We start from the raw sequence: 22,489 nt of genomic DNA on the forward strand, positions 1-22,489 counted from the left end.
TTTTAGAACACGCAATACCAGCTCGTTGCTTTCGTACGCATTTTATTATACAACACATATTGCTCTGTACAAGAGAATGATGCGACTTTCGCGGGCACCATAAAAGGCAACGCTCTGGTGGTGACATTGTCAACACGCAAACAATCCTGACGTGGAAATCTGCCTGAATCTCGCAACGATGTCAACACGTACGAAATTCTAACGTTATTACGTTTATATCTCCCATTTTTTACCCCTTGAGATAAGTTCCTCTCGATGTAACCACAATTGAAGTCGCACGTATACAGTTTCTAAAGTTAGTCATTTATTTGTAATTAATGCGAGTTTGTTTCACTTTTTTTTTTTCCAACAATAGGTTTGTTTTTGTTTTCTTCTTCTAGCACATCATTTATGTGCTCGTGGGCTTAACTCACGCAGTTTAGCTACCGGTAGCTCATTTAATTAATTTTACTTTCCATTTAATTTTCCAATTTAATTTTACTCCAGAGAGAAAGAGATAGCCTTCTCATAACCAAATCTCTCGATCTTGTCCAGAGGTTTTCTCAATGCTTTGGGCGATGCAGTACCACGTCGTTAACATGCGCAATGTTGGGGGTGGCTGGTGTTATCTCCGTTATCCATTCAACGGGTAGCGATGACATTGACCTTAAGCCTATCTCGTCCTGCTTTGACGTTATATACTGGAAAATTAATGTATGGATCGTTTTCCTCGAAGTGATAAGGGACGCGTGTGGTCTGATAATGATGCCCCGCAAAGATCGCTTGGGTGGTCGCATTAGTTTTTTTTTTCTTTGTTTTTTTCGCATTCTTGGGGACAAGTTCAACTGACACTACATGGAGCTCACTTTACGATGAGCGTTTCCTCGGTGCTTGTCATTAAAGGGGTTTTTACCCATTGACACGTGTAGTTTTTTTACATCATGCGCACGCGTTCTTTAAGCATGCACGCATCCATCAAGCTTCTTTCTGAAGCCTTTTCTCGCACCCTTTCACTTTTTGAACGAGCGATATTATAATTAATAATGTTATTATTCTACCTCATGCTGGAGTACTGAAGAAAAAAAAAAAAAGGAACGCCTTGGAACGCACGTACCCGGCGAGCTCTGACGTCATTTGTTAGTCATCAGCACGTGGCCTCTCACGCGCTGTCATTGGCGGAGACGCCTGTATAGTGACCGCAGAGCCTAGAGTTTCGATATTCGTGACGCCTATGTGTCGGTCTGCGTTTTACAATAGGTCTTAGCTTGTTGTATTTTGTTTCGCATGCGCACCATATATCATACACACAGGAATAATTTACACAAATATAACAGGCAGAGAGCCAGCAATATGGCATATTGCACTAGTAACTTCTATGCCCAATCAGAGGGCGCTATTTCGCTTGAAACTGTACGGATGTGCTCTCTGGCTACTTCTGTTCTTCCTCGCCGCTATGTGGCGCTGCTGTTGCGGTTCGTCTGTCGCTACACTGGGACCGCTGCCAGCGTACAGCCTTGATCGCATTGGCCATTTCTACGGAGGAACAGTAAAAAACAGTTGAAAACCATGACTGTGCTAGCATACACTGTGCAAATCATCGACAATGGCTAAAACGAAACTACGTTACCTTGACTGGGTGAAAGTAACTTCTGTTCATGGTGTCTGTGGCTGCTTGAGAAGGATTCGGTGAGCAAAGGAGGTCTTCCTCTATGGCAGGCACAGGAGCCTGAAAGGGGCAAGTGACATTTAAATACAGGATGGGTGCAGATAAGGTAGCCCCACATTTATGCACGTATGGCGTTTCCTGCTTATCGCATGAACTTCCGGTGGCGCGGTATGACGCATTTACCCGATGAAAGCGAACAGTAAAATCGTAGTAACCAAACTCCACGTAACAAAAAGGTTACCCATGCAAACGTTTGCTCTCCGTGCATCCCGATTTTCCGATGCCGAAGTCAATATGGCGGTCACGGCACAGTTGCGTGTAGCTACCGCTAGGCGTACCAGATCTCGTTTTGTTTCTCGCAGTTTGTTCAGTGGCACCCCCAGCTGTAGGGCGATGCAACTGTGCTACTCTGCCCTGTCCCATTGAATACACGGAGCGAAGTTCGTGTTGCTAACGATCTTATTGCGCAAAGTTTGGATGCCATGATTTTTTTCCCTCGATTTCCACCGCATAAATGCACCGTCGTGCGCCGCCGGAAGTTCGTACGCGCAGGGAACGCGCTACGTGCGTAAATCTGGGGCTACTTTATCTGCACCCACCCTGTATATAAAGACGCGTACTGGACGCGTAGTTTTGCCATGGCTGCATCAGCCTCATGGAAGCCAGGTATTGTTTAAGCGAACACCCACTTTTCGTAGTTAATGGCTAGGACTACAAGACAACCGCGTTACTGGGCAATTACTGGGCAGCGTTACTGGGCATTTCACTGCTTGGCGATGAACTTTGTTTACCTGCGGAGGTTCGTTTTCAGACAGCAACTGCGCCAGGTGGGCTATGTAGTTTGAAGCCAAGACGAGCACGTCCAGTTTGGACAGCTTCGTATCTGGAGGAACAGCAGGTAGTGACCTCTGTAGGTTCTGGAAGGCGCTTCTGAGGCTCCGCACCCTCGTTCGTTCCCGTGCCGCATTCCGGGAGGGCGCCGCAATGCGTTTGCCGCCGCACGACGCGGTAGCCGCATTCGCGCTGTCTGCGCTGCTTGAACCTGTTCGTACGAAAGAAAGGACTTCGTAAATAAAATGCTTCGTCGTCGCATCAGCTTATCAGTGGTCCTGGTGTTTGAAGCCCGGGGATAGATATTCCCTTAAAGTAGGAAGATGATTCTTTTGCGTGCATGATGGAACGAAGCACATGTATCAAAGTGTCGTTCACGCTGAGACACGGAACCCGTGAGACACGTATCATAGGATCTGAAACTAGTGACTCACTAGACTTCGGTGAGTTTAGTAGAAAAAGTGTGTCACTCTGGAAAAGTTAGTCTACCCCGCAAACCTAAAATTTGCTTTGTGCGGTGTCATCGTTTCGGCTCCGAATTTGGACGGTTAGGAACGAAAGGCTTCGTCGACCGGTAAGTGGAGACCATGCAGCGCTTATAAGTGTACGGGAAGCAAAGATGAGCCAAGACCCGGGCCTGGGCAACGGATAGCCCAGTCTTGGGAGTTTTCAATAGAGAGTTCTTCCACCTGATCTCCCAAGTTTACACCATATTATAAGAAACAACAGCTCTGACAGCGAAGCTCGCGAAAACAGACAGACGAAACGAGACTAAGGACAAACAAATGGAGATTTCAGAACGTCAAAGGACAAGAGGAAGAAAATATAGACAGAGAGCAAATTCGACAATATAAGGGGAGGAATAGTAGCATGATGCACGTGGTGGAGATACATATGGTGTGCATCCGGGTCTTCTAACCATTGTTTCGCCGAACTTCGCTCTTTTGGTAAACGCTTTATATTTTTCATTCGATTATTTTTTTTCTTCTAGAAATTACTTTTCTTCCACGGCCATCAAGGTACCAAAAAACAACAAGGAAGCAGCCCACATGTTTGGTATCGTTTAAGGGTTTGTGATTGTAAATACCTCACAATATCCAAATTCGCGATATGTCGCTCGCTCGAGACATTTTTAATTTGTCGCCAAACTTGCGCTCGGGACTATACGCATGGTGTGAGACAACCTTCATTTTAGCGAGCAACACTGGCGCTTATGTATCAGTGCACGACCTACTAGATTATGACGACCATGTCATAATCGGCCACCCTTATGAGGAGCCCGTCCGCACGATCCGCTAGGGGCGCTACTCACTACCGCGAGATCTGCATTATGATTGGACAGTCGAAATTTGGATTGAACGCGCAGAAGCGGACGTACGACTTCCGTAGCAGACGACAGCAACAGCTCCTATGAAAACGCGTAGAATGATGATGATAATCAACTTTAGAAAGAAGCATCTCCCGTGAGACATGCACCGCTTATGCAAAAATACTAAGGTAAGCTTAAGTATTGCAAAAGTTGAGGAAACAATGGCCGGGCCGATGAGTAGAGCCACCGCTAGCTTCCAAATGCGGCGCTGGGAAGGGGTGCCTATGACAGGGTCGCATGGTCGGTATAATCTAGTAGGTCGTGTATCAGTGTTATGCGCAAGCAATGTAATTTTGTCGGCGTACTTGACGGGCAATGCGGGGTTGGCGTCTACTTCACCACAGTGTTGCCCTCAACCATGAATTTTGATGTCCTGAAAGCTGTGCATGTAATTGGGACGAAAACTGTGATCATTGTGGTCCAGAAATCCCAGGGGTTCCAAGACGGGAAAGCGGTTTCTGCGCCCGTCACCGAATGTCACGAAGCTAAGCCTCGAACTTCTGCGTTTCTACTTTCGATTGCATGTCTGCGATGAAAGAGTGAATGGCCAACAATCAATCACGAAAGGAATGGACGTGTTTTTCCTACCGCGGAATACTCGATCCGAGCTTGCAACATTTGATACGGACATGCGTTTGCACGCCTACCAAGTTGATCCGGATCACCAGATCGGGTTTCTCACCAGGGAAAGTTGGGCCGGAGTACGTGATGTCTTTCGTATTAACGGTGCCCTAACCTTTTGGGGGGTCACGACATAGAATGTGCCCGGCTTCAACACTTTGCGTACTGTGTCGAAAGGTGTGGGAGGTCACGGGGTTTATTGACCTGGCTCATTGGTGAAGTAATACTGATTGAGTGAATCAGGGTTCGGGCCCCTCGGCTGTAGGGGTCTCTGCTGTTGTCGGCAATGTTGGTCTTAGATCTGGCGTGGAAGATTAAGTTTTACATATCGCGATGTACAGAATTTTGTTCTCAAGCTCCGTGGACTTCTTTCAAGCTATTTCCTGACCGGTCTTTTTCACAGATTTTGTCACAGTGCTTCAGTGCCCCATGCTCAGGCTTTTTTCTGAATACGGTTTCACCTACGAGCTCGCGCGCAAATTACTAAATTTTAATCTAACATTTTTCACTTTGCGTCGAATTTATTGTACTATGAAAAAAAAAAAAAAAAAAACAAACAAACTTGGGCTACAATGAGTTTGTTAACTTCGCTCAAAGCACATATACTGTCGTCCGCGTGATAATTGTTCGTTGCGTTGCTTTCTTCTATGTGAAGCTATTCTGCAATGTACATTTGACTAGGCCACACTCCATTTTTATCTGTTTACTATTACCATCATCATCATCATCATCATTATTTTAAGATATTACTTTTGAGCTGGAGTTCGCCAAAAACAAGGTTGTACGCGAGGGGGCTGAGATAATTCACTGCTTGTTTTGAATCAATGAATATTTATTCTATACGCACAGTCATTGGCGTTCATTATACTGTTTTACCCATATAACAAAGCAAAACGTTACTACAGTAGCGCTTCAACTGACAAGACTTTGCGATGGTTGGGTAATTTTTTATACGAAGCGTAACGTCTTCTTACCTGGGCTCCCGTGAATATCGGGCACAAAAGGTGACGGCAACATTGGGTCATTGTCCAAAGAAAGCACGGAAGACAAACACTGGTCTTGCTGAAACTCATCCCACAGTTGCCAGCTGCTGTCTGTGATGTTCAAGTCAAAGCTCATAAAGTCATCCATGATGCCCGTACTGACACTCGCGATTATCACCACTCCATGGTTGCCGGGTCTCTCGAGATGCACCACGTGCCAACGTTCGTCCTGCTGTGAAGTCCATGAGCTGGAGACCTGGCCTTTATATGCGTTCGCGTGCCGGGATAAAAACGCAGAAACACAACATCGAGAACGAAAAAGTTGCAGAAACAAGGGCGATGTATAAGTATCGGGTCTCAAATAACAGGCAGCATGTCGTAACATCCGCGGTATCCGCCCTCTGGTAAAGTTCCAACCAATCAGCGAAGAGTAAGATGTATGTTTAATTGTGACGTCACTGATTTCGTGTTCCTCGCGTCCGCTTCAGATAAGACGTCTGTTGGTGTGGTGTACCTCGGGTTCCTAACCCCGGACGTGGTGTGTGCAGTGTTTTCCAGCTTCCGAGGCGTCTGATTGGTAGGAGATGTTTGTAAGCACCGCCCACTGTTACTGCAGATACGTGTGCTGGAGAAAGTGAGAGAGGCTGTTTTTACCCTCTCCATTTCAGGGGATCCCTCCGGTGAAGTGGACAATCAGGAAGTTGTCGTTCGGACAGTGATGAGCAGTACTTGAAGTACCAAGTACTCAAGTAGTACTTTAAGTACATTTCTGTGTACTTGTGCTTTACTTTAAGTACATTTTAAATCGTGTACTTTTTACCGTACTTCAAGTACTTTTTTTCCGAGTACTTTCCCATAAAGTATTCGAGTAGCCAACCTTGGACTCCAGACAAAAAATCACAATACAGTATCAAAAATGCACCCTACTAAAAGCGCTAAAATGACAACAAGACGGCCAAAACACACAGATAGGGCTATTTCTGAGTTTTCGTGTTCTTTCCGTCATTTGAGCGCTTTTAGCGGGATGCAGTACCAAGAGTCCCAGTCTGACATGTTACCAAAAAGGATTTTTGTGCTTTTAACGAGCATATTTCTTGAAGCAAATCTATTGTTGTGAGGCTTGAAATGTTGAAAAAGTATCAACGCTTCTATGATAATGTAAAACGAATGGAATGCAAAGACATGCACACATTATGACACTGCAACCGGCAGCACAATGACTTTGTTCCCTCATTGGCAAGTAATAATCATTTTATATCACATTATATGTGTGATTGCATTGCACGATGAACACTCTGAAAGACACACACGCTTTGATTTATACATTTTACGTTTTTTTAATTCGTCACATGGATTACATTGCTGCAGATCACAGTCGTATAAAAATGAGCTCTTACATTGTGCTTCATCCTTTTTTACTTTCTTCGTATTCTTTTTTTAAACATGTTGTATTTCAAAAAGCAGCAAGGAATGCCCAGGGGTATATAATCTCTGTTGGGTTGTACTTTTCCCTTGATATTTCCTAGCCTGTTATTGCAGAAGATTAGTACCGGAACACCACACTAGGGGAGGGTGATCTTGGATCAGTCAGGGTGTAATACTATTTTGCATAATCACAGCACAGCTGACTAGTTACCTCTGTACATGTAACTGCAAATTATGACATCGTAAATATTCACAGGTTAGCACTTAACCTAGGATTTTATGTCTTCAGAGCATTTGTCAAGAATACTCGCTAAAGTTTTGCCAAAAAAGCAAGACACAGATACTAAACAGTGAAGTGCAAAGTGATACAAATTAAATTGGCTATGTACTTGAAGTACTTTGTCTAGTACTTTGTACTTTACTTGAAGTACATTTGGAATTGGGTACTTTGTACTGTACTTGAAGTCCTAATGACGCCAGGTACTTGGTACTTTACTTTAAGTATAATTTTGAGGTACTTTGCCCATCACTGCGTTCGGAATAGATGACATACGGGGCAACAGAAATATCAAAGCGAGAACCACATATCTGCGACGATCGATGGAATTATAAAGCGTAGCAGACGATATATTTTGATTTAATTGAAGGCGAATATTCCAGTGCCCTTTCCTCAGGAATAGCTATTTCGTGGTACGGTCTTTCGCGGTTCCTTCTTTCAAAATAATTGTTGGAATTAATGGATGCATCTCACGTTAATTAGACATTTACGAATCCTTTTGAGGTAACTGAATTATCCCCCAGAACCCGATGCTATGATACTGTCTGTGCTGAAGTTATTAACAATGACGTGCATAAATAATCAAAATTATTTTCCTATCTTATCTGTAACCGTCTGCTTACGATGAGCCTCGTGCAAATTACAATTTCTGCTGCGTGGAAGGTTTCTGGTATTAGCCTATATATGGGCGAGACAGTCTGTCGTCTGCTAAGTCGGCGTTTAAGCAGACGACCATGCAGATGATGCACCATCAACATAATTTCGACGGAGTCTACGAACCCCGAAAAGAATGCAGAGGAACAGCAAGGTCAGGGAAAGTAATAAATGAACAAACCAATAAGAAAGAAATATATATATATATATATACAATAACAAGCGAGACCAATATTGCGCCAGAAGCAAAGCCCTCTTCAGGACAAATCATTTTCGCCTTCATTCGTATTACCTCGTGGCCATCTGATTTCCTACCACACGCATATAAATATATTTGTACAGCACATAAAAAAAGACACACTACACAGCGTATCTCTGGTAATGCTGAACTTCGCAGCTGTGTTGTGTTCATTCGAAAAGTTGCGAGACATCGAGTTCTAGCTATGGTGTTAGCAGCATGAACCAGGGTGCCTCGAGTAAGGCTGTCTTTAGGCCATATTGTCACGTGGACGTAAACGTCACACCAACTTCGGGAAATTATTTGAATTTTTGGGGTATTTAGCTAACAGTACATTTTGGGCCCTCCAGAAGTTTGAAGTTTCCCTTAGGCCTACAGACCATCACCCTCTTGATGTCCGCCCTCTGCACCCTCTATAGTAGCACGGCGCCGGTCACGCGTCGGTGAATCTCGATCCGATGATATCTTTCCCCCGGAGTGTGTCGTTATCAACTGGAAAGCGTATCGTATCTCGCTTGAGGACAAATCGAGATGTGCGGCGCGTGGCAGACGACATTTCCGGCAGTGGGCGCTGCTGCTGATTACGGCAGCATGAACAAGTGTGCAACTCGTCAAATGCAGACGACACGGATGGGTGCTATTTTCTTTTTATGGAGGAGGAAGAGAAACGCGTGGCTGATGTACGTCTTCGTGTTTTCCAGGCGGTCTTCGTTTGTTACTTATCATCTTACATGTTACTTTCACCTTCTGTTACTTGCACTTCCCCATTTTTTTCTTTCAATCATCATCATCATCTGTTACTTGCACAATTTTGTGAGAATAGACCAAGATATTTCACTTTTCTTACTTGATGTCTACGTGACGGAAAAAATGAGATATTTCTAGTATTTCCAGTACAGTGAACCCTCGTTTATATGACCCCCGATAATCTGACATACGCGCTTTACGACCATACTCTTGGGGAACAATGCTGTGAAACCCCTGCAAATCTCCCCCGTTAATATGACAATTCCTCATTACGACCAAAATTTTCGGGAACGACCATGGTCATAATAACGAGGGTTCACTGTATTTATTTTGAGTGCCCATGAACAGCAGAGCCTTTGTAATGGTGCACTTATTGGTGCTGAGATTACTTTATAACATCTCTAGGGCGAAACGGCTTTAAAAAAGCTGAAGTACTGCTGAAAACTGCTGAAAACTGGAAGGTACTCGAAGTTACGGAAGAGAGAGAGAGACTCAGCATGGGCTCCTATGCTATTCGGGATAATATGCATCCATTGTCAGTCTGATGTTGACAAGCAATCTTCACTTCAAAGTAATTGACAAATCGCTTGCATCAAACAAAAAGGAAATAAATCTATCAGAAAATGTTATCCACCTGTTGAAGAAGATGTGTCTGTTCTGATATATAATTTTAGAAGAAATGAAAGTGTGGCTCTGCTACAGCACAAACTCCCACATGAAAGCCTTCGGATCGTAAAAGCAAATTTAATATAATAATAAATACATTTTGTAACACTAAAAAATAATAAAAGTGAAACAAACTATAAAGCGCAGAGAAAGGGGGAAAGTACGAATCTGCAGGCAGACTACCCACGTGCGAGTTCATAACACCAAACCCTCAACAGTTCACAACTCGCCCGTTTGAGCAGCTACAAAACCGCACGGACAGATCTTCGTCTTTAGGCAATCGGAGATGCCGCCTTGCGTTATGCCTACACCAATATGTCATTCCCTAAAGAGATAACTGTGCCACCCTCAGTGAAAGTACCATAGCGGCCACACAGCTCGAATTGCCACGGTCAACTGTCATGTCTGATGCTTTGCTTTCTTTTTTAACCAGAAGCGAAAGATGAGTAATGACTGCGGAGAAAGTTAGACGCGGAACATTCTCGATTATTGCGAACCGGACGAGTTTTTAGCCTGTCCTTTGCTTTCGAACGACAAGAAAATATGCGTAGTTCATTGAGAAGTTGACTCGCCATCACACCGTTCATAACCAATGGAGCGTTTCCGACGCCAAAATATGTCTGCGCGCACGCGATAGCAGACGACGCGACGACCCGTGTTGCCAGACTGGTTATTACTTCTGCTGTCAGTGCGCTCGTTAGGTGTTCGTTATGCCACAACTAGGGTGAAAGGTGATTTGCGCTTCTTTGAGGGGGTGCTGTAGATACAGAGCTCAATAAATCTTGAAAAACGGAGAGGATGTCACGTGACTGAACGTGGCCTCTTGAATATTCGTTACCAGTCGTGAGTAACGGACACGAGTTTCGTGCTCGCAGAATGAAATGGTTCTTTGCTTATTGCGTACAGATGCCGGCGTGCCGTCGCATTATGTGTAGCTAATTGCACAGAGAGCTTGCAGGTGCAGCCGGATCCGCGATTTAAAGAACCCTCCCTCGCCAGATTCAGAAGTACAAACGATGCGGCGGGATTACATCCTCGTAGCTCGCATCGGAGTTGTGACATGACCAACATTGCAAATAAGCAGATGAAATATGATGTAGCTTACGATGGGACAAAACGTACCATGAATTGCGTGACACTTCACAAAAATTTGTTTGGGTCTGTCGGGGTGGTAAAGCCAAGTGTATAGTCAGCAGTGGCGAGAACTAAATTATACCAGTTTAATAATTATACATTAAATGATAACATATAATGCCCGGCTTTTATGCATACTATGTAAAAAGGGTATAGGTAAATGGGAAAATGTATTTGAAATAACTTTTGTAGTGGGACAGGATGTCAGAATTCGTACGGGAAACACCAAAGTTGAGTGCAATTAATTTTGGTGTATTGGAAATGTCACAAAGTTTGAAAGTCAAATATAAATATATATTAAAGAAAAATTGGCCTTTATTGTGAGATGATTATTAACCAAATCACGCGCACTAATGAGAGCACACGTGTATGTGCTTAATCACGTGAAAATATTTCATAAATATTGAATGAAAATGTAGAATAATCAAGGTGACCCAATCATATCAACATCTGGACAGTATCTTAAAGGGACACCATGTACCTGCAATGGACAGGGGTGAGTGAGGGGGAAACCTAGTGTTCACTTTAACCTGATAATTTGGGGGGGGGGGGCACTACCCCCTCCCTCAGGACCCACCCCTGGCACTGGAACACATTGCTAAAATGAACAAGACTTAAAGGAGCATGGTTCTAAATTCCAAAAGCCTAAATTCGACATGTTTTTTGTGCAAAGAAGTTTCTGCGTTATATCTCTTCTTCTATATAATAGCAACAAACAAAAGATATATTTTCTTTTCCCTGTCCATAATTGGGAAAGGCTGTTATATCCCTTGTTGGTTTTAAAACGATTACTCAACCCCAACAGCCCTGCAGGTTTTTGACTGCGTTATAATTGCAATGAAGCATCCAGGTGTATCTATGGTCCCCAAATCAGGCTGAACATAAATTTGCGGGCAACATCGCCTCAAGTATGAAGAGAAGACACAAAGGGATGCGAATTTGTTCGTGTCTTCATGTCTTTTGCCTTCTCTTCATTACTCAAGGAAACGTTACCTACAAGTTCATTACACCAGTTCACTTGCCTCTTACTTCTTTGCTCAACATAAATGTTCACAATGGGAGTTCGGTTCCCTTACTGGCATAGCCTTGATTTTGGAGGCAGTGAGGGGTGGATCTGGATCTCTTACAACTGTGCCTTTTATATACTAGTTACACCATACTGGGCTACGTTTGGTGCGGCGCCATATTCTTGGCATCATTTCCAAACATCTCTTCGTTTAACATACATACAAAACAAACAGGAAAAAACTGTTCGCTACGTGCTTTTATTCTGAAAAAAAAAGAAGAAAGAAAACTATGAACTTGGGTAACAAAGAGATGCTATCTTCCGCACTGTCCCCTTACTTTTTGCCCGGCAGCACTCCGACTATGTCGAATTCCTTGTCCGCAATGTTCAACATCAACGAGCTTGCATTGAGGTAAACCCTGTTCTGCGAGTTGGCGATCGTACGGGCAATGTTCTGTGCCGCCCTGATCTTTCGGAGCTTCAAGTAACCAGGGTTCTTTGAAATGGCCACTCCCAACATCTGCGCTGCCTGGGCTTCACCTTCTGCATACACGATCTTCTGCTGCTTTTCCTGTATCGCCTGTTCAACTGTGAAAGCTGCCCGTTGCGCTTCTTGTTGAGCGACCTGCTTCGATTCAACGGCAGCAGCGTACTCTTTGCCGAAGCTCAACTCCGTGATAGAAACATCATCTAAAATAATGTTGAAGTCGCGGGCTCTTTCGATTAACTCTTTGCGTACCAAAAGCGATACCTGCTGACGCTGTGTGATCAACTGGGATGCGTTGAACTTGGCTACGACGCTCTTGAGGACTTCGTTGCAGATTGACGGTAACACTCTCTCGTCAAAGTCAGTGCCCAGAGTGCGGTAGATGGTTGGAAGACTAGCGGCGTGGGGCCGAGCTAGTACACGCAGCGAGATGTTCACCATTTGCAAGTCCTTGCTGCCCGTGGGGGATGAAATCTTGCGCGGACGCGAACGAATGTCGTAAATGATTGGATAGTGGAACCATGGGACTCGGAAATGCAGACCTTCTGAGTAGACTTCGTTCTGGATGCCGCCCAGTCGACTGAAAATGATGGCACGGTGACCACCATCAACCGTGTACACGGATTGAGTTGCGGCGAATCCCAAACCGCCGACGGCAGCTAGAAGTTTAAGTCCCGTACCGAGTCCTCGCGGACTGCCACCTTTGCCGAACTTGCTTGCCATGTCTTTGAACTGTTGAGCCATCGTGAACCGAACGAAGCGGCAAAAATATGATGAAACTTTTCTTACAGTACAGTAGTCCTAGCTCGCCGGAAACCACATGGAATGGGACCGGTACTGTTTCCGATATGTGAAAAAAAGTGTATGGCGCTAGTAAGCAGCTACTTTAAGAGGAAAAGTATCGCGTTTTGACATTACCAACACACAGATGCATAAACTTAAAGTTTAATATTTGCAATATTTGGAAATGTAAAATAAATTAGGGTATAATACGTTTTAAAAAGTAAAAAGTGGGCCACAGGAACGCCTCTGAGTGAGCTCGACCGGCGCGACACCACACGTCATTTCAATTCAGACGACGCCGTTTTCGTCTGCAGTGAAGTTGCGGGTGTTGCGGTTACCTGAGAAGGAGAGAGAAACCAAGAGAAACTCCAAAATCCAAAGGTTCGGAAGAACACTTCATCGCCAAAATAGGTACGCACCTGTTTTCTATATTGCCACACGATAAATTTATCACACTGCACGTAATCTAACGTTTTGTTTAGCTGTTTCAGTACCAGATTGTCGGAGACATCTCCGCCCAAATCCGGTGTCGCCTACGCGAGCGAGGGCGGCTACTTTCTTGCACGCTTCAGATGTCGACAGGGTGCTCTTAGTTCCAAAAACATAATGGGATTGAACGGACCAGTGATCAATTTGCGCGTTGCAGAGGTTAAGCTTGGCTTTGTATTCTATAATTCACGTTTGCGGAGCGATGCCTGCAGGATGCCTCCTGTTGTCATTCAAAATGGGTCATCGTTATTCTTAAGCATGCGCAAATAATTAGCAGAACTTGGGAGTGTCTCTTCCGCATTCACCGAAGTAGAACACAAGAAAGAAACTGAAAGAAACATGGAGTGCATTTTATTCGAGAGCCCTGCCCCCGGTCATATGCCCCGGTAAAGCTCCTCACTGTGCATCGCCATTTTTCCTTCCGTCGTCGATGCCTGAGGTCTCCGTCTTAGAAGAAATCGTTAAACCACAATATTGCCTACGTGTCACACTGAATTATTCTTTTCATGTATCGTTGTTCGCACTCCCACAAGCGAAAATGGGGCTTACTTCCGGATATTTAATCGAGAGTAAAGGTAGTCAAGCGCGACCTAATGATTGTGGGGCACCCAAAGAGAGCTTGTGACAATAACCAACCTAAATATGGTTGTCACGCAAGACGTCTTTGCGAAGCCTTTTTCTGCGACCCGAGGGCGCGTAGGCTTATTGCTCAGAGGAATGCAATTTCCTCTTCCCATTATGCTGCAACCTGCCTTCCTGCATGTTCAAAATCGTGCACGTGTTATCCTTTTTTTTTTTTTTTTTCCTAGTGTTTTTCATACAAGAGATAAACCGTTCAGATAATGGCTGGACGGTTTCTTGGCTCTTGTTTAGTTATTCTACTTTGCAGCATTGTGGTATCAGGTACTTATTGCGAAGCCTTATTGGAAGCATAGATCTTAAAGCCTCTTTTTCTTGATTCAGCAATGTCAACCAAGACCCCTATTGAAAAGCTGCGTCAGCAATGCCTCCAGAGGGGTGCTCATGGCATCAAGGGCCTGGCAAGGTATTCTACACTGACTTTCTTGTGTCTTGATGGAACAAGAACCAGCTACAATGGGTTCTCAGTTTCAGGGGTTGAACGTAATGAGAATGGCAAAAATTGTCGAGGAATGACTTGCGTATTATTTAAAAAATATATATATTTGGAAGTATTTGCTCTTATCAAGTCCCACTCAAGTTATGGATACAAGTTATCTGTAATATTTTGTTTGGCTGAGATGGGAATGTTGCTGTCGGGCTAACTTTTCAGTTATTTAAACGTAAATGTTTGTGACCCAAAGTATAGATCTGTAAAATGAAACTAAAGCCAAGAAAGCTTTATTTAGCAACTCTTACCTCAGCAGCTTAAGGTATGCAGAGCCACAAAGCAAAGAATATGTGGACTGTTTCACTGCCACACTCCACCAATGATCACTCCATAACTATAGCCCGTATGTCAGAATGACATAAGCCATTCAAGATGGAAGGAGCCAGCATTTACAGCTTGAATGATTTTCTGGACCGCCTCCAAACACATACAGTACTGATGATGATGACATCAGTTTAAGAAATTGATTGGTTTCCAAAATTTATTATGGAGCCGAGATCATCTGCTTTGAAATAATCCAGCGACAAACAGAAGCATAGGTAGGGGAACCATGGTGTAACGAGGGAAGTCCATATAGCTTATCATAGCTTTTTGCGGACCGCGGAGTCACTGGACCGCTCTTTTGGGGTAATAATCGAATGACATCCGCGCAGGCAGTTCCGCATCATGGATGACTCCGGGGACAAGAAGCTGGACATGCAAGAGTTTATAAAAGGACTGCAGGATTTTGGGGTCTACTTGAGCCCTGCTGAGGTGGAAAGCCTGTTCAAAGAGATGGACAAGGATGGCAATGGAACCATACGCTTTGACGAGTTTCTCGTTTCGCTCAGGGTTTGTTAAATCTCATACCTCATCATCAACAACAACAAAAAAAATCCTAAATTGTGTTTGTAAGAACGAATGACAGCCAAGGATGTTGAATTCTATATTGTTCCTGTATGTTTTTAGTGCATGTGTAACAGCTCTCACCGCTCTCGCAACCAACTATGCGCAGCTCTGGAAATAACGTAGATTTTGAGCGAAAGGGATTGCAGAGGAGTTGTTCGGAGTCGAGCGCTCCTGCGAGTAGGGTCGCCACCAGGCCGGTATTATACCGGCGAGGCCGGTTATTTGGGCGCTCTGCCGGTTTCCGGTAGGAAGGTGATACCGGCAGCCTTTTGCCGGTATTTGTGGCTCAAGACCTTTCATAAGGGCTTTTACGAGATTTTCCCTTCAACATTCCACTACTGCTTGAACAAATCTGGAACACAGACCCAGCTCCGCAGTCACCAGTTGTTTCCTTAGTTAGTCATTCTCATTATTATTCATTGTTATTATTATTATCATTGCTATTTCTAGCATCAGTGATACAGCCACACACAGGAACATGTGTTTCCTCGTATTAATCTCTCTATGTGTGTGTGCTCGTCCACCCATCACTCACTTTCCCTTTTCCACGAGCCTTTCGTCCTTTCCCTCTAGTCCGTCTCCTCTCCCTCGGCCGGTATTTTTCACTACGAAAGGTGGCAACCCTACCTGCGAGACATATTTATCTTAATCCTGCTTGGGGGAGGGTGAACCTACCGTTTCATTGTAGTCGCACGATTTACGTGATTGCATTATTTCAGCCTCCCATGTCAGCGGCAAGAATTAACCTGATCAAGCAGGCATTCAAGAAGATGGACAAGACCGGAGACGGTGTTGTGACGGTGCATGACCTGCGTGGGGTCTACAATGCCCGCCAACACCCAAAGTACCAGAACGGTGAACTCACCGAAGACCAGGTGTTCCTCTTGTTCCTCAAGAACTTCGACAGCCCCAACAATCCCGATGGAAAGGTACGCGTAACAAATGCGCAGTATGCTGGAAATCTTTATTCAGTTTTGCAGAATTTTTTTTTTTTTTTCTTATGGTATCGATTTCCAACCTTGCAAGGGCTTCATTTCACACTTTCATAGTAGCTTGTTGTGTGTCAGCCTCCCTCCCACTACACTTCTGAAGTTATGACATTTGGGCGTGTCTAATCACATTGGGATGTGTAGGCCTGAAATTTTAGGCATTTGCCTATAAATGCCTAAATGCAGTGGCGATCCCCCCCCCCCCCCCCTTAAACGTCAGCTTATACATGGGATTTCCCTCTCTTCCTACCCCCACTATACACTTCAACAAAGAAACCGCCCCCCCCCCCCCCCCCAACCCAGGGGCTGGATCCGCCCCTGCGTAAATGTGTGGTTTTCAGGGTTGCCTGCCTTTTTTTGTTGACTCTACTGAATTGTAGCCTTTTTTTAGCATTATTAGATGCCATATCAGCCTCCTTTTTTTTTTTTAGAGGTGCGTGTGTACCTTTCAAGCTCACGCTGAATGTTGCATTTTTCTTTGCTTTTCTGCGTGTTTGCGCCTTTTGTTCCTGTTTTGCGTTTGGTTTCCTAGAAGGGTTTCATGTATATTTGATGAAAAGATTTGGCCTTTCTTGGCCTTTCAAGATCTTCGAGGGCGGAGAACTAAAGGTATAATTAATATAGTGTGGTTCTAGGCTGGCTCAGCATTCCATTTCCATCCTATTTCCATTGTTTCTACTGCTGAAATTTCTGGGCCCTACTAATCAGTGACAACTTTGAGATCATTTAGGTATTTCGTATTAATAGGAGGGCACTTGAAATGGCACTGTATGACAACTATTGCTATGTAATTTTTGCAAATTTTAATTACTACCTCATACACTTCAATTTCAATTAGGTGTTTAAATACTGTGCATATGTTGCGTTGAATTGAATACAACCGAAATAGCAACATTTTAAAACCATAATGAACCCAATAATGTCAAACATTGCTTCCTATGCCATACAAGAAGTGATTTGTTGAGAAACATTTTGTGTGACTTTGTCGCCTGAAAATGCAACCTTCATTTCTGCCAGTTCGCAGGCAGTTGCTGGTGTTAGCAATATTTGAGGTACATTGAGGTACATTTTGCTGTAATTTTTCTGTTTCATTTTGTACCTCCTTCAGGTGACTGAAGAAGAATTCATCAACTACTATGCGGGGGTCAGCGCTTCCGTAGACACAGATGCCTACTTCGACCTCATGATGCGAAATGCGTGGAAGATTTGAGCGTCTTTCTGGGCAACCCTGCTTTACCATTTACCCATCAACCCTCGAGTCTTTGACCTTTCTTTGACCTTGATCAGTTTATTTCCGTGATCATAATTGCTCCGACACACTGCATGCATCGTATAGTGCCGACTTGATTCAGTACCATCGAGCGTTTCAGCTGTGATACATTGGTCAGCCGTACGATGCTGCAGTTCTTTCTTTTTTTTTTGTCAAGGATGCACTGCCCAACCTCTTACCCACTTTTTTTAATGATCATTAATAATTTATGGTATAATCTCACTTTAATGCACCTCGTGCGTGTGTGTAGGGTCCACTGAATCAGTCCAGTTACGAACACTTTCAGATCAACAGTGGGAAACATGTAGCCAGTTATGCTGGAATCAGTTAAGACATTTAACATATAAGCCTTTGTCTATTATGCTGCACTTCTTCCTGAGGTTACAAGTGCACTATCCTACACAAAAGCCACGAAAGCCATATATACTAAGTATTTTACTTAGGAAATATTTTTTCTATACTCGTGGGGTAAAAATCGGGTAAATAAACAGGTGCTCAAAATTAATGCGAATTCGGGTGAAAAAAACTTCCCGTATACTAAATCCGTGGAGAAACACGAACTCTACTGGTTTGGTACATTTGTTGATGTAATCACATTTGCTGCGCAAACAAGTTAGTGTGCATTCTTACAGACGTCTCAGTGAGAGCAATTTGCTGGGTAAAAATCGGTCCTTCAATTTGGGGTGCAAATTCGGGGAAGAATCGGGCTAAGCCCTAAAACTTCAGGCTCTACTTATGATCAATCGTCACGTTCTGTTCTGTTCCTTGTTTTTTTTTTTTTTTTTTTTTTTTTCTGACTTGTGCCCATTTTTTGTCTTGGTTTACTTGCGAGACATCTCATTGTAATAGGCCTTTAGAAACAGGTCAGAACATTTCAGAGCGTTGGAGTTCAGTGTTTCTGTTAAAGAGAGACATTCTACAATTTTTAATACATCCTCTGTAAAGATGTAAGTTTTAGCAATTTAGAATTTGGAATATTTACAAACATCAGTTTGGTCATCATTTCTCATGATTCGTGCTAAAAGCTTTAGCCTCTTTATTGATACGCATCCATCATTTTAAATTACTGTCAGAATGTTTTCCCCCCCTTTTTGGCTTCCGAAAGTCTAAATAATGTTTGCCATTATTGTCTGAAATGACAGTGCTTCTGACCTTCATGCCAAAGATAGTTGAATGGGTTTTTGTCACTTTTTAGGCTTTCTCAGTTCGTATTTACTTACCTGTACTTTGATGTTTTCTATAAATAGCATCAGTGTGCATCGAAGTGAGATTTGCCACGTCAAACTTTTGAGAAAGGATTGCACTATGCTGCCAAAGATGTGTCAAAACAACAGTTTTCCTCCCATGTTATCTGTATGCTCAGGAGACTTGCATACGAGTGATGGTGATATCGATGTCTGTGGCACGTTTTCTTATCTAGCCTAGCTGGTAATCTTTATAGTGTTGCAAGACAATGTAATGTTTCTACTTGTCTGGTGGCATAGTGCATCGAGTGCTACAAGTGTAATAAGCAGTTTCAACTATGTGAAAAGTTGAGCTTCAGTAGGAACAGGAGAAAATAGGTGGCACCTTGCTTGTTTCCCGTAGCTCTAGGAACCTTTTTATCATCACGGGAAAAGTCTGAGTATGGGCAAGAACTAAAACTGACAAAGAGGCACTTTCTCTCTATCTGTTTTTTTTTTACTTTCGCTTTCTTTACAAATGCATTTTGCATAATGTACATCGTTAAATTCTTTGCGATACCTGTTTGGTAATTCTGAGTTACTCACCACAAGTACAGTACGAAGTAGATTCACACCAGTGGCATCTAAATTTTTTTTACGTCTAAATCACAGTGACACTTAAATTTTTAGGAAGCTACACCTCTTAATTTAATATGGTACCAATTTCTGACCCTAGATGGTGGTGTCAAAGCAGTACAGAATTTTGTAAATGGCTCGTAGTAATTTGTCGTCGAGGTATGTAGACAGCGTGCAGCAACTTCCATAGCTCTTCAAATGCGTTCGCTGAATGCCAAAAATATTATACGCAACTACTAAACGTGATAACCTACTTTTGCCAAATATGCAGGAACGGTACAATGCTCTTACATATAACCAAAGCGTACGCAGTGGCCACTATCGTTGCATTTATGCCCGCAGGTGCGGCTGAGCTGACGTCCATAACCCGCGGCTCCGCACGCGCTAAGTTTCAGCCGATGCTTTAGCCGCGAAGAATCTGTCCAAAGAGATGCACTTGTCCGTATTGGGAAAATCTGTTTGAAGTAACAAATTTTTATTTCTAACCAGGGATGCAAATGAAGATTACTTTCAGTGCAATTCTCATTTCCTACTTTACAAATGTGAATGATTTTTTTTTTTAATGCCCGGAGGAATCATGCTGCAAGATGGCATCTGAGTATCCCTCACTACTTTCCTTTTCTTTGGGCAACACCTTCAAAGTCTGCTCCTGATCTCAGGGGGGAAAAAGAATGACTGCCTGTGCGACAGTTTTAAATGGTGTTGCTGGCATTCATGATTCCCTTAGAATTACAGGGTTTTGTTATGATCTCCGGGTCATTTGCGTCCCTGGTCCAAATGATTTCCAGCCAATCAGCATGCTCTGCGTGATCGTCCCGCTTGTGCCAACCTGTTTCCGCACGAGATTTGGTGTGTCGTGGAGTGCTCGTGGTTTGGTGTTCACCCAGTGTTTAACTTTTGAAAAGGTGCTTTCTTCTTCTAGTCGACACCCAACTAAAGCTCCAGAAAAACTTTGAAGCTTGAGGAGCTTGCACGTTTCATTTTGCTACACAAAGTAGCTTTTTTTTTTTTTCACATTTGTCAGATACCAAATGTTTGCGAGGACACTTTTATAAACCACTACTTAAAGGAAGGGCTGTGCCAGTACTAGAGAGCTCAGACTCCAGGTTCAGTGTTGCGGCTCATACTTGGGGTTCTTCGTTTTCGAGTTAAACCTGATTTTTCGCTATAGTTCCCCCCCCCCCCGAACAAGTTATCAAGAGTTTGGGTAAAACCCGATATCTACCAGAAATCCTTGCGGTCCTTCAACTTGTTGTTCTAGGTAAACCGTTGGAAGAGTGAATAATAATATCAGCAAGTTCCGATCGGCAACATAAAGATACTTGTTTTTCTCGTCCCATTGTCACAGTAGTGGCTTGTTTCATATGCCTTTCGTTTCACTAGAAAGTTCCCCGATGACATATCAAACAGAGATCGTAGCGCCTGATTTCTCCCAGAAGTCTCGTGTGTAAATGGCACCCGATTTTTGCCTCCCGAATTTGAAAGATCATAAAACCCGAGAACGAAGAACCCTACTCATACTTTGTTCGCTTGATTTTTGCTGTCTCTTCTTCATGTGCCACATAACTTTGCCCCACTGTGTCCAACTAGCTCTGTCTGTTTGTGTTTTTTTAGCACTTACCAGAAATTTTTTTTTACAATACTGTTGGAATACACCCCCCAACCAAAAATGAAAACAAAAGATTGGTTTTGGTAGGACTGGTTCAGTAGCATAGCCAGAATAAATATTTTGGAAGGGGTGATATGGGAACTTCACATGAGGGAGGAGGATTTCAGCCTCGCTCCCCTCCCCTCCCCTCCCCTAAACGCACTACCACAGGTATGGTTTGGAGGTTACCCCCCCCCACACCTGCTCTGTGGCTATGCTACTGGCATGGTTCTTGTGGCAACACAGCCCTACGATATAGATGCCCCCTGCATTACTGAAGTCTATCTGGAGCTACTGCTTGCACAGCCTGAGCATAAGATTGTTCTACTGATCAAATTCTACCTCGTGAGTGATGCATTGTCTGGTATAAGGATGCCTCTAAATTTGGAAGCCTTTCTTCTCCACAAAATTCAAAGAAATTTTTGTGGAAGGTTATAAGAGCAGTCAAAGCACTCTTCTGTTAAGTTTGTTCTGGACAGAGAGAAAAAAAAAGGAAAAACAAAAGAAAAGTTCTTCACAGGAATACAGCATTGTACTGATATGGTTGGAAAGGAGCATTGCATTGTTGATGACCTGAAGTTGTATAATCCACAGGTCACATGTAGAAGCTATGTTTTGCTTCTCTTATAAATCCTAGCGATTGCCAGGTCAAGGAATTGAGAAATTGTTTTACTTGTATTAACTTGAGAAATCGTTTGCAATCTAGGTACTGTTTGAATGACATAATATTTTTAGGTCTGTCAAATTTAGGCAGTTTTGGAATAGGGGATCTATAGGAATGGCATTGTCACATCTGTGGGTGTGCTATCTTTGAAAAAAAAAAAAAAAAAAAAAAAGATACTGTGCTTACCCAAGCTCTCCCTAAAGTTTTCACATTCTTGTGGGAGGGGAGAATATGCTTGAGCAGTACCTCAGCCTGGTTCACAAAAGGTGCCAAGTGCATGTATTGCCATGCCTGAAAACAGCTGCAAATATAATTAATATATTGGAAACCATAAATTGGTTTAGTTCTGACATAACAGGTATTTTTGCTATTAAGACAGCAACATGCCTGCAAGAAGCAACATTTTGCGATTTCTCTTTGGTCCTCTATTCTCATGCACGCTGTTTGAAAAGTCTGTTTATGCTGTCCAGTTGCACACGGTCCATTGCACAATTCCATGATAAGGCATTCCTCATGCAAGTTCAGCTTGCTGATGGTTTTCTTTTACACTGTCCTGTTGTTAGAGAAATATTGAGGTGGTGGATGGTGAATTAGATGGTATATATATGAAAAAAAGGGGATGCACACTATTTTTGTGCTGTTTTTGTTGTCTGTTTGCACAGCTGATTGTTTTTAATTGCAGGGTATGACCTTGCTTCCATTTTCGAGCTTTTTACTGTTATTGAAATAAAATGCTGTAGACCAATA

General features: G+C 43.3%; 3 protein-coding genes across 4 annotated transcripts; 1 reads left to right on the forward strand and 2 right to left on the reverse strand.

Moving 5' to 3' along the window:
* Positions 1-22: 22 nt before the first annotated feature.
* On the reverse strand, positions 23-5,819 carry LOC135390898 (transcription factor 24-like). The gene is made up of 4 exons (XM_064620869.1): positions 5,441-5,819; positions 2,437-2,687; positions 1,607-1,705; positions 23-1,512 (listed from the first exon to the last, which is right to left on the reverse strand). Exons 1-4 carry the CDS (start codon positions 5,595-5,597, stop codon positions 1,363-1,365), a joined length of 657 nt encoding a protein of 218 aa, XP_064476939.1. The 5' UTR covers positions 5,598-5,819; the 3' UTR covers positions 23-1,362.
* A 6,017-nt stretch (positions 5,820-11,836) lies between these two features.
* Positions 11,837-12,925, reverse strand: LOC135392663 (prohibitin-2-like). The gene has a single exon (XM_064623383.1). The coding sequence runs from the start codon at positions 12,825-12,827 to the stop codon at positions 11,931-11,933; it is 897 nt and encodes a 298-aa protein (XP_064479453.1). The 5' UTR covers positions 12,828-12,925; the 3' UTR covers positions 11,837-11,930.
* Positions 12,926-13,153: 228 nt separating this feature from the next.
* Positions 13,154-22,489, forward strand: LOC135390901 (calcyphosin-like protein). Of its 2 annotated transcripts, none has more exons than XM_064620872.1 (5): positions 13,154-13,277; positions 14,319-14,400; positions 15,138-15,315; positions 16,092-16,301; positions 17,470-22,489. In XM_064620872.1, the coding sequence occupies exons 2-5, from the start codon at positions 14,321-14,323 to the stop codon at positions 17,569-17,571; spliced, it is 570 nt and encodes a 189-aa protein (XP_064476942.1). In that variant the 5' UTR covers positions 13,154-13,277; positions 14,319-14,320; the 3' UTR covers positions 17,572-22,489. The 2 variants fall into 2 exon arrangements, with proteins under 2 accessions (XP_064476942.1, XP_064476943.1); XM_064620873.1 differs by having other exon boundaries at positions 13,154-13,273.

Source organism: Ornithodoros turicata, chromosome 4 (assembly GCF_037126465.1).
Source record: "Ornithodoros turicata isolate Travis chromosome 4, ASM3712646v1, whole genome shotgun sequence".
Taxonomy (NCBI): domain Eukaryota; kingdom Metazoa; phylum Arthropoda; class Arachnida; order Ixodida; family Argasidae; genus Ornithodoros; species Ornithodoros turicata.

Bases quoted from the DNA above. Each gene is read 5' to 3' on its own strand.
- LOC135390898 (XM_064620869.1), bottom strand. From the start codon at position 5,597: ATGGATGACTTTATGAGCTTTGACTTGAACATCACAGACAGCAGCTGG. The intron at 2,688-5,440 runs GTAAGAAGACGT...TCGTACGAACAG, and splicing joins CGATATTCACGGGAGCCCAG to GTTCAAGCAGCGCAGACAGC. The intron at 1,513-1,606 runs GTAACGTAGTTT...GTTCCTCCGTAG, and splicing joins GTTACTTTCACCCAGTCAAG to AAATGGCCAATGCGATCAAG.
- LOC135392663 (XM_064623383.1), bottom strand. From the start codon at position 12,827: ATGGCTCAACAGTTCAAAGACATGGCAAGCAAGTTCGGCAAAGGTGGC.
- LOC135390901 (XM_064620872.1), top strand. From the start codon at position 14,321: ATGTCAACCAAGACCCCTATTGAAAAGCTGCGTCAGCAATGCCTCCAG. The intron at 14,401-15,137 runs GTATTCTACACT...ACATCCGCGCAG, and splicing joins GGCATCAAGGGCCTGGCAAG to GCAGTTCCGCATCATGGATG. The intron at 15,316-16,091 runs GTTTGTTAAATC...GCATTATTTCAG, and splicing joins AGTTTCTCGTTTCGCTCAGG to CCTCCCATGTCAGCGGCAAG.